Source organism: Spodoptera frugiperda, chromosome 11, assembly GCF_023101765.2.
Source record: "Spodoptera frugiperda isolate SF20-4 chromosome 11, AGI-APGP_CSIRO_Sfru_2.0, whole genome shotgun sequence".
Taxonomy (NCBI): Eukaryota; Metazoa; Arthropoda; class Insecta; order Lepidoptera; family Noctuidae; genus Spodoptera; species Spodoptera frugiperda.
Genome location: NC_064222.1, coordinates 4539434 through 4551995, shown reverse-complemented (window position 1 = coordinate 4551995; position 12562 = coordinate 4539434). Strand labels below are relative to the sequence as shown.

Below are 12562 nucleotides of genomic sequence, written 5' to 3'. Positions count from 1 at the left end.
GTATTATAACAAACATAGAACAAACTGATAGTTGCAAACCTCATTTCACAAGACATAAAATTCTCACTTTAGTAAACATATATATTTTAGAATTATGCAAGCTAGTCCGCAAGTATCCAGACTCTTACAAAAAAAGAGGAGACATGCACACAAATCACTCGCTTCGACACAAAAATAAATTGAATTTGCCACGTTCCAACTTAAAGATGCATGCTTCTAGTCCATATGCTATGTCCATAAAAAATTATAACAATTTACCAGAAGAATTAAGAGAAATAGAAAAAACTAGTGTATTTATAAGAAAATTGAAACAACTCTTAATTAAAAAAAGCTATTACACCATAGATGAATTCCTACAGGATAAATAAATAAGACTACCTACTTGTAACACTAACTTGGCTGGGTAAGCCTAGTCTAACCTAAATAATAAATTACTTATAATATAATAACTAGTCAACACTAAATAAGACTAAATATTACTAAAATACTATACAAAACGAGTTACCATAAAACTAATTATAAAAACATTGTATGATAAATATATTAAAAATAAATACTAAAAATTTACAATAAATATAACATATATACAAATATATAATATATATAAAAATATAATATAGAACATACATAAATAAATACGAATGGAAGCGAACAAGTATAATTATTAATTATAATTAATAAAAATATAATAAAGAAGACCTAATATATATTCTAATATACTACTAAACACATATACACTAGAATATTGAAATTTAAATTACCAAATACTTATTTAATTAATTTTAATATGATATTAAATTAACACTAAAAGCCCTTCCTCTCTCCTACGAATTTTATATTTTTTATATTTTGCTGTGCCCGACAGGGTCCATAATTGTGACTAAATACTGTATTTCTAACACCTATGTACATTATGGATGCAATAAATACTTGAATACTTGAATACAGGTGATACGATCTCGTATACAGCTGCTTGTACCATAAATAAAAAAAATATATACATATTTTCCTGTTTGTCAAATCGTGTTTGACGCCAGTCACATTCAATTCAATGCAATGTCAAGAGTCAAAGTCAGCATTTCAATTAATCCTAAATTAAGCACGTTAGAAACGTAAAATTGAATTGTCCGTCAGTCTGCTTGCCAGTGAAGCTAGGTGCTCGTTGGAAAATAAAATATAGGAGAACAATGTACCTAACAACATGAACAATACAGGCGTCAAGCTAATGAGACTGGCATATTTAAATTATGTACTTACCTTCGTTGGTAAGGTCAAAAACGTGATAATTTTAACAATGCATCTCTATTGTTTTAGCTGCTATGCTTGTTCGCTACGCTGGTTTTAGTTGATTCATCCTCGTGAAAAATATAGACGATAAGCAAATATTTGTCGAAATAAAACACTGTCGCTTTCATTTTGCATGTTATCAGTAGTTTTTTTACTTTTTATCAACCATGTGCCGTATATAATATATACATAGGTATGAATAATATTATGCAAATGGGTAGCTAAATAATAAATTTATTATTTTCCCGATGCTTTGGTGAGCTGAGTCACTGGTTTTTTTCGTTGGTGGGTGATTCAACATATGTTACGCTGTCTCGGTAGCTACATATCCATATAATCAAACCGTACTAGAGTTCATTCTGTACATTGAAAGAATAAAAAAAAAACAAATGGGCATTGTTCATAATTTATAAAATTTCGTAATTGAAAAACCATTTCGACTAATCATTTTGGACTAATTAAAAATTTAAAATATTTATTATTTATTGATATTTCGTTAAAATACGGTTGACCTTGCTTGTCCTTCAAATAGCACGTATACATTAGGATCGTTGCCTCATGTTTCAAAAATTAAAAAGTTTTGAATCAAACCTACAACTGTCAAATATAAATGTCATGTCAGTTTGTTTCGGTTTTGTTTACAAAAAAAGTTTCAAATTCTAAGTTTCTTCTGCATAAAGTGAAAATGGAATACAGAAAGTGCTTTGTTCCAAGTTGCAGCAGTAATTGTAAAAATAGTCCAAACAAAATCTTCGTTCGCAATAGGGAAGACTTACGATAGAAGTGGTGTCGAGAAGCTGGTGCGAATTATTACAAAGTTTATACTATGTATTGTCGCGAAGATCATTTTAATGTAAGTATCACAGAAGTAATATACTCCTCTGATAATGTCTAGTCCCATTATTGTCCATATTATATGTTAAATTACGTTTTATCACGGGTTTTATTGTTTACAGCTTATATTAAGATTATTATTATTGACAGTTCTATTCAGACAGTTGTACTTTTTTAATGCAACCACACTATGGCACAGATACTATCGTTCTGTCCATATGATGACGTCACCCATATCAAAAAGTGGATAATCTTAAAAAAATGTTTTTGAAGTTGTTTCTGATCCTTTTATCAAAATATTCAAATTAGTTTCTTTAAATGGTCTATATTATCAAAAAATTCAATAAAAACACAAGGTAATTTTTTTTGAACAACGCCCATTGCCTGGTGCTAAATAAATTATTTTTCTTTCTTTCTAGTGGAGCACAGAATAGGTTTTTATGAAATACATCAGGCGGTTTCCCAAAAAAACTATTTGAATATAAATAATTATACAATTCAGTCTCCGATTGGTTCGAGCGAATACTGTTATTTTCCTTAATACTTATCCTTAAAATAATATTATACATACATATATAATATGATACTTATTATTTCAAGGAAGGAAAGTCATTTATAGAATTTGACGTGTCCCAAGTGTGAATGTGTCCGCGTTTAGATCAAATCTAAATGCGTCACTTAGCTGCGAACTTTCAAACTTCTGAATAATAATAACAAATACTGTATATTGATTCAACTCATTGATTTGTAGCGTTTTTTTTTTATACAGGGTGTAAGCGGAACGCTCCCGAAAAACGCCACAAATTGTTTATGTTTTTATAATTTTAATCGTTTTTGTGTTTGTATTATTCATGCTATATTAAAATTCAGCATTAGATTACAACTATTATTACTTAAAATAAATTCTTTATTTTTTTAAATAATACACGTTTTTTACCATCACCTGTTTGCAACGTTTGGGAGCGTTCCGCTTACACCCTGTATAGAACACGCGGTAAACGAGCATACGTTTCACTTGATTGTAAGTGTTGAAATAATTTTAAATTTTGGCATTCCATATATTTTTGTTTTTTTGACAACGTCAACTATGTAATAGAATAAAAGTTTTTCTATGATTCTGTGGCACAAATGTGTAGTGTGGTTTTATTCAAATTCCTTTAAATAATATTAAAGTCATCAGGTTATGGGCCCAGTATAGCCAAAGTCAACCAAGATAAGTACAAATTCGTTAAGCTGTAGAAAATACCAACAATCATGGCTAGTAGCAGTTCTCTGGCACTAATAGAGAAACTAACAGGCCGAGAAAACTACAATACCTGGCGGTTTGCTGTTAAAACATACCTTCAACATGAAGAACTTTGGGAATGCATAGAAAATCCCAATAACGAACCATTCGACGTGAAAAAGGACACAAAAGCCAAATCTAAAATAATATTGCTTGTCGATAGTATAAACTATGTACATATCCAAGAGCCAGAAACGGCGAAAGAAGTATGGGAAAACTTATCTCGTGCTTTCGACGACTCGGGGCTTACACGCAGAGTTGGCCTATTGCCTGACCTCTGTACTACTACACTTTCTGGTTGCCAAAATATAGACGAATATGTAAGTAAGATAATGTCTACAGCACATAAACTCCGAAATATAGGATTCCAAGTTGATGATGAGTGGCTCGGGACGCTTTTACTCTCCGGGTTACCTGAACATTATAAACCAATGATCCTTGCCATTGAGAGCTCTGGGATGAAAATAAGTGCGGACTCTGTTAAATCTAAACTACTTCAAGAAGTAAAATCTGAAAACAATGCTGCTTTTTCATCTGGTCTTGGTTATCAAACTAAGAATATGAAAAAGAAGAACAAAGGTCCTAGATGTTTTCAATGCAATAAATATGGACATAAGAGTTCTGATTGCAGGACGAAACCAAAAGAAAAGTTTTCCAAATCAAACAGTTCATATGCTGCTGCTTTCATCATTCCAATTAACAATGGTGCAGTAGAAGCATGGTTCATTGATTCCGGGGCAACTATGCATATGACTAAGCATCAAAATCTTCTTCAAAATATACACAGACCACCTGTAAAAGAAATTAAAGTTGCCAACAATAAAACACTTACAGTGAACAGCTCTGGTGCTGTGACACTGAATACATTGAATGGAGAAAATCAGTCAAATGCAATTTTATTTACAAATGTCTTGTATGTACCAGAACTTGCAGTGAATCTAATATCTGTACATCAAATAACAGAAAAGGGTGGTCAAGTTAAATTTGATTCCAAATGCTGTACTATACTGAACAGACAAAATGTTATTGTAGCAACAGCAACAAAAGAAAACAACATGTACCGGCTTAACATGCATATTGATTATGCATACATGTCTGATGTTAAACAAGAGGATATACTTTTATGGCACCAAAGGATGGGCCATCTGAACTTAGACACCTCGAAGAAATTAAAAGATAATTCTGAAGGATTCACACTGTCTGATAAACAAGTAAATAATATAACTTGTATAACATGTAAAGAGGGCAAGCAAACAAGAATGCCTTTCAAGAGTCAAGGATCACATTCCTCGAAGTTATTGGAACTGGTGCATTCTGACTTATGTGGTCCAATGGAAACACAATCACTAGGAGGTGGTAAATACTTCTTAACATTTTTGGACGATTATTCCAAAAAGGTATTTGTTTATATTTTGAACAATAAAACTGAGGTATTGTCAAAATTCAAAGAGTTTAAAACAGAAGTTGAAAATCAAACTGAATGTAAACTCAAATGTATTCGGACTGACAATGGCCTGGAATATGTCAACAAACCATTCTCTGACTTCCTCAAAACTGCTGGAATAATACATCAAACATCAACTCCTTATACTCCTGAGCAAAATGGAGCTGCAGAGTGGTTAAATAGGACCCTAGTGGAGAGAGCAAAGTGTATGATTCTGAATGCTGGCTTGTCAAAGTTTTTCTGGGCTGAGGCTATAAAAACTGCTGCATATATCATAAATAGATCTCCAACTAGATCCTTATTGTTCAAAACACCTGAAGAAGTTTGGACTGGACGTAAACCTAATATAAGTAACATGAAAGTGTTTGGATGTGAAGCTATGGTCCATTTACCTAAAGAGAGGCGCAAGAAATGGGATCCAAAAGCACAGAAAATGATTTTTATTGGATATTGTGAAAATACAAAAGGATATAGGTTCATATTACCAAATACTAAAACTATAATAAAGAGCAGGGATGCTGTATTTCTGGAATGTACTGTGAAGAGGAACTATGTCGCTCTGGAATTATCTGAAACAGAAAACAAACCATTAGATACACATTGTAACAGTAATGAAGAAACCTTAATGTCAAATAAGTCAATTGAAGAAAGTAGGGAAGAATCTTATAACTCTGAAAGCTCAGATGAGTACTTACCAGAAAATAATATTGGTACTCCTCCCCGAAGCAACATAACATTGAGACCTAGAAATAGAAATAAAGAACAAACTTACCTTTGCTATGATGAATGCTCAGTGCCTGAGCAAGTCCCTGAAACATACAAAGAAGCTATTAAATGTGTAAACTCTGAAAAATGGAAAAAGTCTATTGAAGAGGAATTTGAAGCCCATCAAAGAAATGGTACATGGATATTGGTAAACAAGCCTGAAAATACAAACATTATCGGCTGTAAATGGGTCTTTAGAATAAAAGATTAACCAACGGGTCCTCGCTTCAAATCAAGGCTTTGTGCAAAGGGCTATGCACAGGCAGAAGGTATTGACTATAAGGAAACATACTCACCCACTGTCAGGTATGATTCAATACGTTTATTATTATCTCTAGCTGCTCAAAATGGTTATGAAATTCTTCAACTTGACGTTAAGACTGCTTTTCTGTATGGGGAACTAGAAGAAAACATATACATGTATCCCCCTGAAGGTCTAATACATGAACCAAATAAAGTATGTAAATTGATAAAGTCACTGTATGGTCTTAAACAAGCACCACGGTGCTGGAATACTACATTCAATTCTGTACTTCAGAAATTTGGCTCCATAAACAGTAAAGCAGATCAATGTGTATATGTAGCAAATATTAAAGGTACAATGTGTTATCTCTGTATTTATGTGGATGATGGGCTTTTATTTTCTAAATCAAAGTCTGTTCTGCTATCTGTAACAAATGATTTGAAAACAGCATTTGATATGACAATATGCCCACCTGGAAATTTTGTTGGAATGGATATTCAAGTTTCTAACAAGTACATCTTCATACATCAATCCAAGTATATCAAACAGTTACTAAATAAATTTGATATGAATAATGCTAACCCTAACAGTGTTCCAGCTGATCCCCATTCAAAGCTAGAGAAAAGTGAGCACCCACCTGAGAAGAATATTCCTTATAGAGAAGCTGTTGGTTCTCTGATGCATCTAGCCATTGTAAGCAGACCAGACATAATGTTTGCTGTGAGTCTGGTAAGTAGATTTTTGAATTGCTACAATGAAACTCACTGGACAGCTGTTAAGAAGATTTTAAAGTATCTCAAAGACACCACCAACTATGGCCTGTGCTATCGATCAGCAAAATCTTCTGAATTAGTTGGCTATAGTGATGCTGACTATGCTAATGACATCACAACTAGAAGGTCAACAACTGGATACATTTTTATCAAATGTGGAGCTGCTGTAACATGGTGCAGTCAAAGGCAACACACTGTTGCTCTGTCGACTACAGAAGCAGAATTTATGGCGGCCTGTGCAGCCACCAAAGAAGCCATTTGGATTAAACAGTTATTATGTGATCTTGGTGAATTTAAGCAACAAGTAGTAATGATAAATATAGACAATCAAAGTGCAATAAGTGTTATTAAAAATATAAATTTTCATAAGAGGTGCAAACATATAGACACTAAATATCACTTCATAAAAGAAAAGTATTATGCTAAAGTTATTGATTTAAAATATGTTTCAACATGTAATCAACTTGCTGATTTTCTAACTAAGGCTTTACCTAGAGATAAATTTCATTATATGAGAGAGCAAATTGGAATGTTATCCCTAGATATGTTGTGTAATCTTTAATTTTGTTAAGAAAGTTTACTTTGTCTAGGTATTTTGTTTGTAATTATTTAGTTGAAGGATGTTTAAGTTAAAAAAAAAAATGTTAATTTATTTAGTAAAAATGTTAACATGGAAGGCTTAAATTTGGCAGGAGTGTTGAAATAATTTTAAATTTTGGCATTCCATATATTTTTGTTTTTTTGACAACGTCAACTATGTAATAGAATAAAAGTTTTTCTATGATTCTGTGGCACAAATGTGTAGTGTGGTTTTATTCAAATTCCTTTAAATAATATTAAAGTCATCAGTAAGCAATCGCCACCGCTCATGGACACTTACTTAAAACACCAGAGGCGTTACAAGTGCATTGCCGGCCATTTTGGGGTTAGGGATTTAAGGGTTGTTGGGGAAACGGGGATTGGGAAGGGGGGAATTGGGCCTCCGGTAACCTCACCCACATAACGAAACACAACGCAAGCGTTCTTTCACGTCGGTTTTCGGTAAGGCCGTACTATCACTCCGGTCGAGCCGGCCTATTCGTGCCGAAGCATGGCTCCCACACTTAAATAAATATAATAAAAATTTCCAGCCGTCGCGAGACACTCCGGACGTCGGGAATCGCGCGACGATCTACGGCCACAGTAAGTGCGGGCCCTACGGACGGCGAGCAAGCCGCCCGACCAGAACCAGGGTTTGGTTCAAAGAGCCATCAGACCACCACAGATGGGGCCCATTAGGGTTGATGCTTGATCCGGAGCTGCGGACTACCTAGCGAGTTTACCGGGGCTCCGACCGAGGGAAGCAGGAGTAAGAACGGGGTGGTTTTAAGTCAGTAAGAGTCTGACACACCTTCTCGCCTTATCCAAGACGACAGAAGTCATTGGATGATTTTTACCCCCTTAAAAAAAGGTATACAACTATTTGGTGAATGTAAACGACTTTAGGATGCGCAATGCCCCGATTACACCAATAAAGGACCAAAAGAATTTACAGAAATTGCATGGAAAAATATCAGACGGAACGCACGCGGTTGCGTCGCGTCGATCCAAAAAATTAACAATGTGTTAATTGCCTGAAGCTATCGCGGAGACCGTGCGGCCTGTCAGTACGCGCCTTTTATAGTGTGATACTGTGTCTGTGTGTGACTTTGTCGCCTTGAACTAGTTTAGCCTAGGCCAAACTAGACTGAAATAAATGACTCGTAAATAATTAATTGAGTTATTAAACAATGAAGTTTAATTGCTATAACCGTCATTTGTCCACGTTGGTAAAACCTAGCATTTACTGAACTAGAATGTTAAAAAGCCGAAAATATCGTCCTATCATAATAAACTCGTACATTTAACAACTCAAGTCGACCAGTCGGAGTCCACTTTGGAGCCGTGGTGATGGCTGCCCGAATAACTTTAGTCAAGGAGGTCCTGCCAACGTTTTTTTTTTTTTTTTGAGGGGGGAAAATCATCCAATGACTTCTCCCGCCTAAGGCAGTGTCAGACTCTTACTGACTAAAAACCACCCCTCCTGCTTTTCGAGCCGGAGCTCCGGTAAACCCGCTAGGTAGTCCGCAGCTCCGGAATCCAATGGATGTGGCGTATGCTCTCAACACAGTTTACAGTGCCATATACTCGTCCAGATCGGGCGTGAGATCCCTTGAGACAAAAAGATTCTCGGGAGCGATGATCCCAAAATCACTCCCCGACACCTTATACCTGGTACACACCCAGGCAGAAAAAGAATCCCTTAAGAACCAGGGATACGGGTCGGTCGAGGGATCACGCATCCTCACTATACACGAGGCTCAGGAGCTTTCGTCCGCGAAGGTGGTTGTTGTGAACACAGCAACAAAGAGGCAGAAAATTCATGATAGCGTACCTCATGCAGTAGTTGCAATATCGCGTCACACACATAGTTGCATCTACTACACGGACAACTGTGATGACTCGATAAGCAAATTGATCAGAAGGGCGGCTGATGAGAGCGACCATAGGATTACAACCTGAAAATGGCTATCAAACACAGAGACGCGGCAGTTGTGGGGACCCTTTTGGGTGAGAAATGTTCCTTAGATTAAAATAAAAATGTATATATCCGGAGGCAATGTGTATGAGGAAAGCGGCAATAAGAAAATAAATGCCATATACATAATTATATAATTGTTAACTCTTTGACTTCTGTAAGCTCTGTTGAAGTCAGCCCACCCGACAAGGGTTGAGGCGCCATGCACAGATAAATGTCCTACAGTCGGTGGCGCTGTGTGTTGGGTTGTTTCGTTCCCAACAAAATGGTTGACCGGACTAATTGTATTTTTATTTTATTTTATTTAATTAGGGACAATAAACAGCTACAATATGAAATGCATACAATTAACAATATAAATTATAAATAGTATTTATCATATTGCAGCCCACTACATTATCCACATATTAACAATATTAGAAAAAAAATCAAAAGGAGCCACTAGATTGGCGTTACTCAAATGTTAAGCTCATAAAATAAAAGATTATTAGAATACATTACAATAACAATACAATTAATTTAGTTATAAGAAATAGGACTAGAAAAACATTAAAATATTAATATAACAATAATTGCTGATACATACGGCATACTCGTCAACGAGTGCCTTCTGCTGGGGCAGGTCGGCTCTCCCAGCGCGCCGTTGGACTGACTTGGCAGAGCCGCCGGTAAATTTAATTTAGTGGATAAAAAAAAACCAAATATGTTAATCGTAAGTATTTTTGGAGTTATAATTTAATAGTTGTAGTTAATTGTAGTGTGTAACGTAGATACCATATTGATAAGATTTATTGTAAAAATTTAACTAATTGTATGACAAGGGCACGGACCAAGAGTCCGTGGAGAACAAATGTAAATAAACTTATAAAAAAAACTGAGGAAAAAAATGGAATGAAAAAAGGAAAATATCAATGTTGTTGTTTCAACCGCATTTGCATGAGAATATTGGGAGGTATTTCCAAGTAAAGACAAAGACAGTTCAATATATGCGTCAGAAAAGTGACTAACTAAATAAAGTGACTACCTACTTAATACGATAAACAACGCAAAGTGATTTTTTCCATTAAATTAACTTACCTTGAGTTGGCGTACTTGCTAATAATGTCAGCATACGACTCCAGCTCGTAGAAAAGAGTTACGGGTGGTTTCATCAGCTCTTCTACGTCTACTGGTAGAAAACAGGAACACACTTGCGGAGTAACTAACTTTTCCTTGCACATCTTATATGGAGCTTTGTTATCCAAACAGTCTGTATAATCTTTGACAATTTCATATCCGTCCGACTGAAAACAAAATTATAGGGAGTAGATTCCATCTTTTATTACTCTTGTAGATACTTGATATTCGCTGAAATATAATATAAAAATATTAAACATAAAAAATATGAGTAGCGGCAGGAGTCCGATATAATCAGGGATCTAAAGCGAAATCTCTGGATAATACGCGTCCAAGACCGTACTTATTGCCTTCTGTATCAAACCCTTGACCCCACCATCATCACCAAACATCACGTTATGGCTTCCATAGATAAATGGTAGCCCTATTTGCCCTGCGGCAAACTAGGCAAGTGCCAGAACAGAGACCCTTCTTATTAAGAAGCAGGTTGCCGATAGGGACGGTACTGAAATCTATCCTGTTTTCGTTATTCCAATTGAACCGAATTATTCGCATTCATAAATAGACCGCTAAATGGTAACTGGTATAATCTATATATTAATACGTGATGCAAAAACTTTGGACCCCTTTTTACGAAAATTGCGCGGACGTAGGAGCATAAAATTTGGTACACTTATAGTTTATGTGTAGGAGAAGTCCAGAACGCTAATATTTTTCAAAAATAATGCTTATAAAGTACATTAAATCAATAAATAAAACATTACACACACTACCATGCATAGTATCTGTATTTTAAAAGTATTTTAAAAGCTAGAGGGGGGCCCCTCTAACTTTTAAAATAAAAGAGTGAGAAAACTAAAAAAATATATGCTGTAGATTTCAATAGAAACTAACAACGAAAATTGGCTTGAACGAGATATCATTATTAGTTTTTAAGAAATAAAACATTTACAAAAACCGCAAATATAACTTTGTCGTTCATACAAACACTATGTAAAACCAAGTTATTTTATAACTTTTATAATATGTCATATCTACTTGCTGTTACGGAACCCTTCATGGGCGAGTCCGACTCGCACTTGGCCGATTTCTAAAGGGTGACTTGCGCGACTATGACTTTTGAGCAAGGCAAGTAGGAAAGGTACACATAAAATAATACTTTTGCGAAATTCAATGCACTGATTTTATATATATTAAGTATAATTATGTTACACAAAGAATATTATTTAAAAAAATATTATTTTATATATTGTAAGATCGGCTCTCTTTAACACTACCTACAAGGTAACTTTGACCTAAACTTTTAGACCAATGAAAAACTAAAATACAGTTTGTTCCGGATTCTTATTAGTTATATTATAAAGCTGAAGAGTTTGTTTGTTTGTTTGTTTGAACGCTAATCTCCGGAACTACTGGCCCGATTTGAATAGTTCTTTTTGTGTTAGATAGTGTATTTATTGAGGAAGGTTAAAGGCTATATAACATCATGCTACAATCAATAGGAGCCAAACAGAGCAGGTGAAACCGTGTGGAAGTAGCTATTTAGTTATAGATTTTGGGTCAAAATTACCCTATAGGGTCAAAGAAATCTTAACTCACCAATAGAAAGTTTCTGTGGACTGTAATTTCACCCAGTCACTTTAAATCTCAAAATAACTGAACTTTCCTTCAACATTAAATGTTACATAATTTAGACACTCCTTAAGCCTAAGTGACTAGGCTGTCTATTGATTTTGATACCCTGCATACTTCTACATGCATAATAACAATTAAAAATAAATATTTACCTTAAAAGCGAAACTTATTAATATTATTCCAAGGATGATGAAGCATGCACTTACTCCTCCAATAATTAATATATTTTTTTGTTCCAATTTCTGCTTGATAATGTTATCTAAAAAAATGAATATTTTATTAATAATAATATCATATGACTATATTATTATAATGACCACAATTAGACCTAACCAAGATGGACATTTGTATTTTTTTTTAGTTACAAGATTTAAATGAATATTTTTTTTCAAAATTGTTAATTGATTTAGGTGGGTTATGGTTAGTTATTCATTTTCTGGGTTAACACTAGAAAAAACAAAAACTCAGGTCACGCCCTTTGCTGATAGTTATTGTAGTTTAAAAGGGCAAGTGCCGAAAAATACATGAAAAAGAAACCAGAACATAGGGGCAAGGAAAAACGAGCCATTGACCTTAACCATAAGGGTTACGTTGTTTGTGATAAATGATAGATTTTTAATGT

At 34.5% G+C, this 12562-nt stretch overlaps 2 protein-coding genes across 6 annotated transcripts in view; one reads left to right on the top strand and one right to left on the bottom strand.

Moving 5' to 3' along the window:
* The window catches only part of LOC118274565 (septin-1), a 54091-nt gene that overhangs the window by 20650 nt on the left and 20879 nt on the right, over positions 1–12562 (top strand). The window lies entirely within an intron of this gene.
* Positions 1–12562, bottom strand: part of LOC118274566 (cell cycle control protein 50A) — a 45388-nt gene that overhangs the window by 15376 nt on the left and 17450 nt on the right. For 3 of the 5 annotated variants that reach the window (XM_035592139.2, XM_035592138.2, XM_050697000.1), the window contains exons 2-3: positions 12093–12199; positions 10267–10472 (exon numbers count right to left, since the gene is read on the bottom strand). In XM_035592139.2, coding sequence (XP_035448032.2) covers positions 10267–10472; positions 12093–12199 — 313 coding nt within the window. Of the gene's footprint in view, positions 1–10266; positions 10537–12092; positions 12200–12562 lie in introns of those variants that run through there. The other 2 variants (XM_050697001.1, XM_050697002.1) reach the window with 2 other exon arrangements.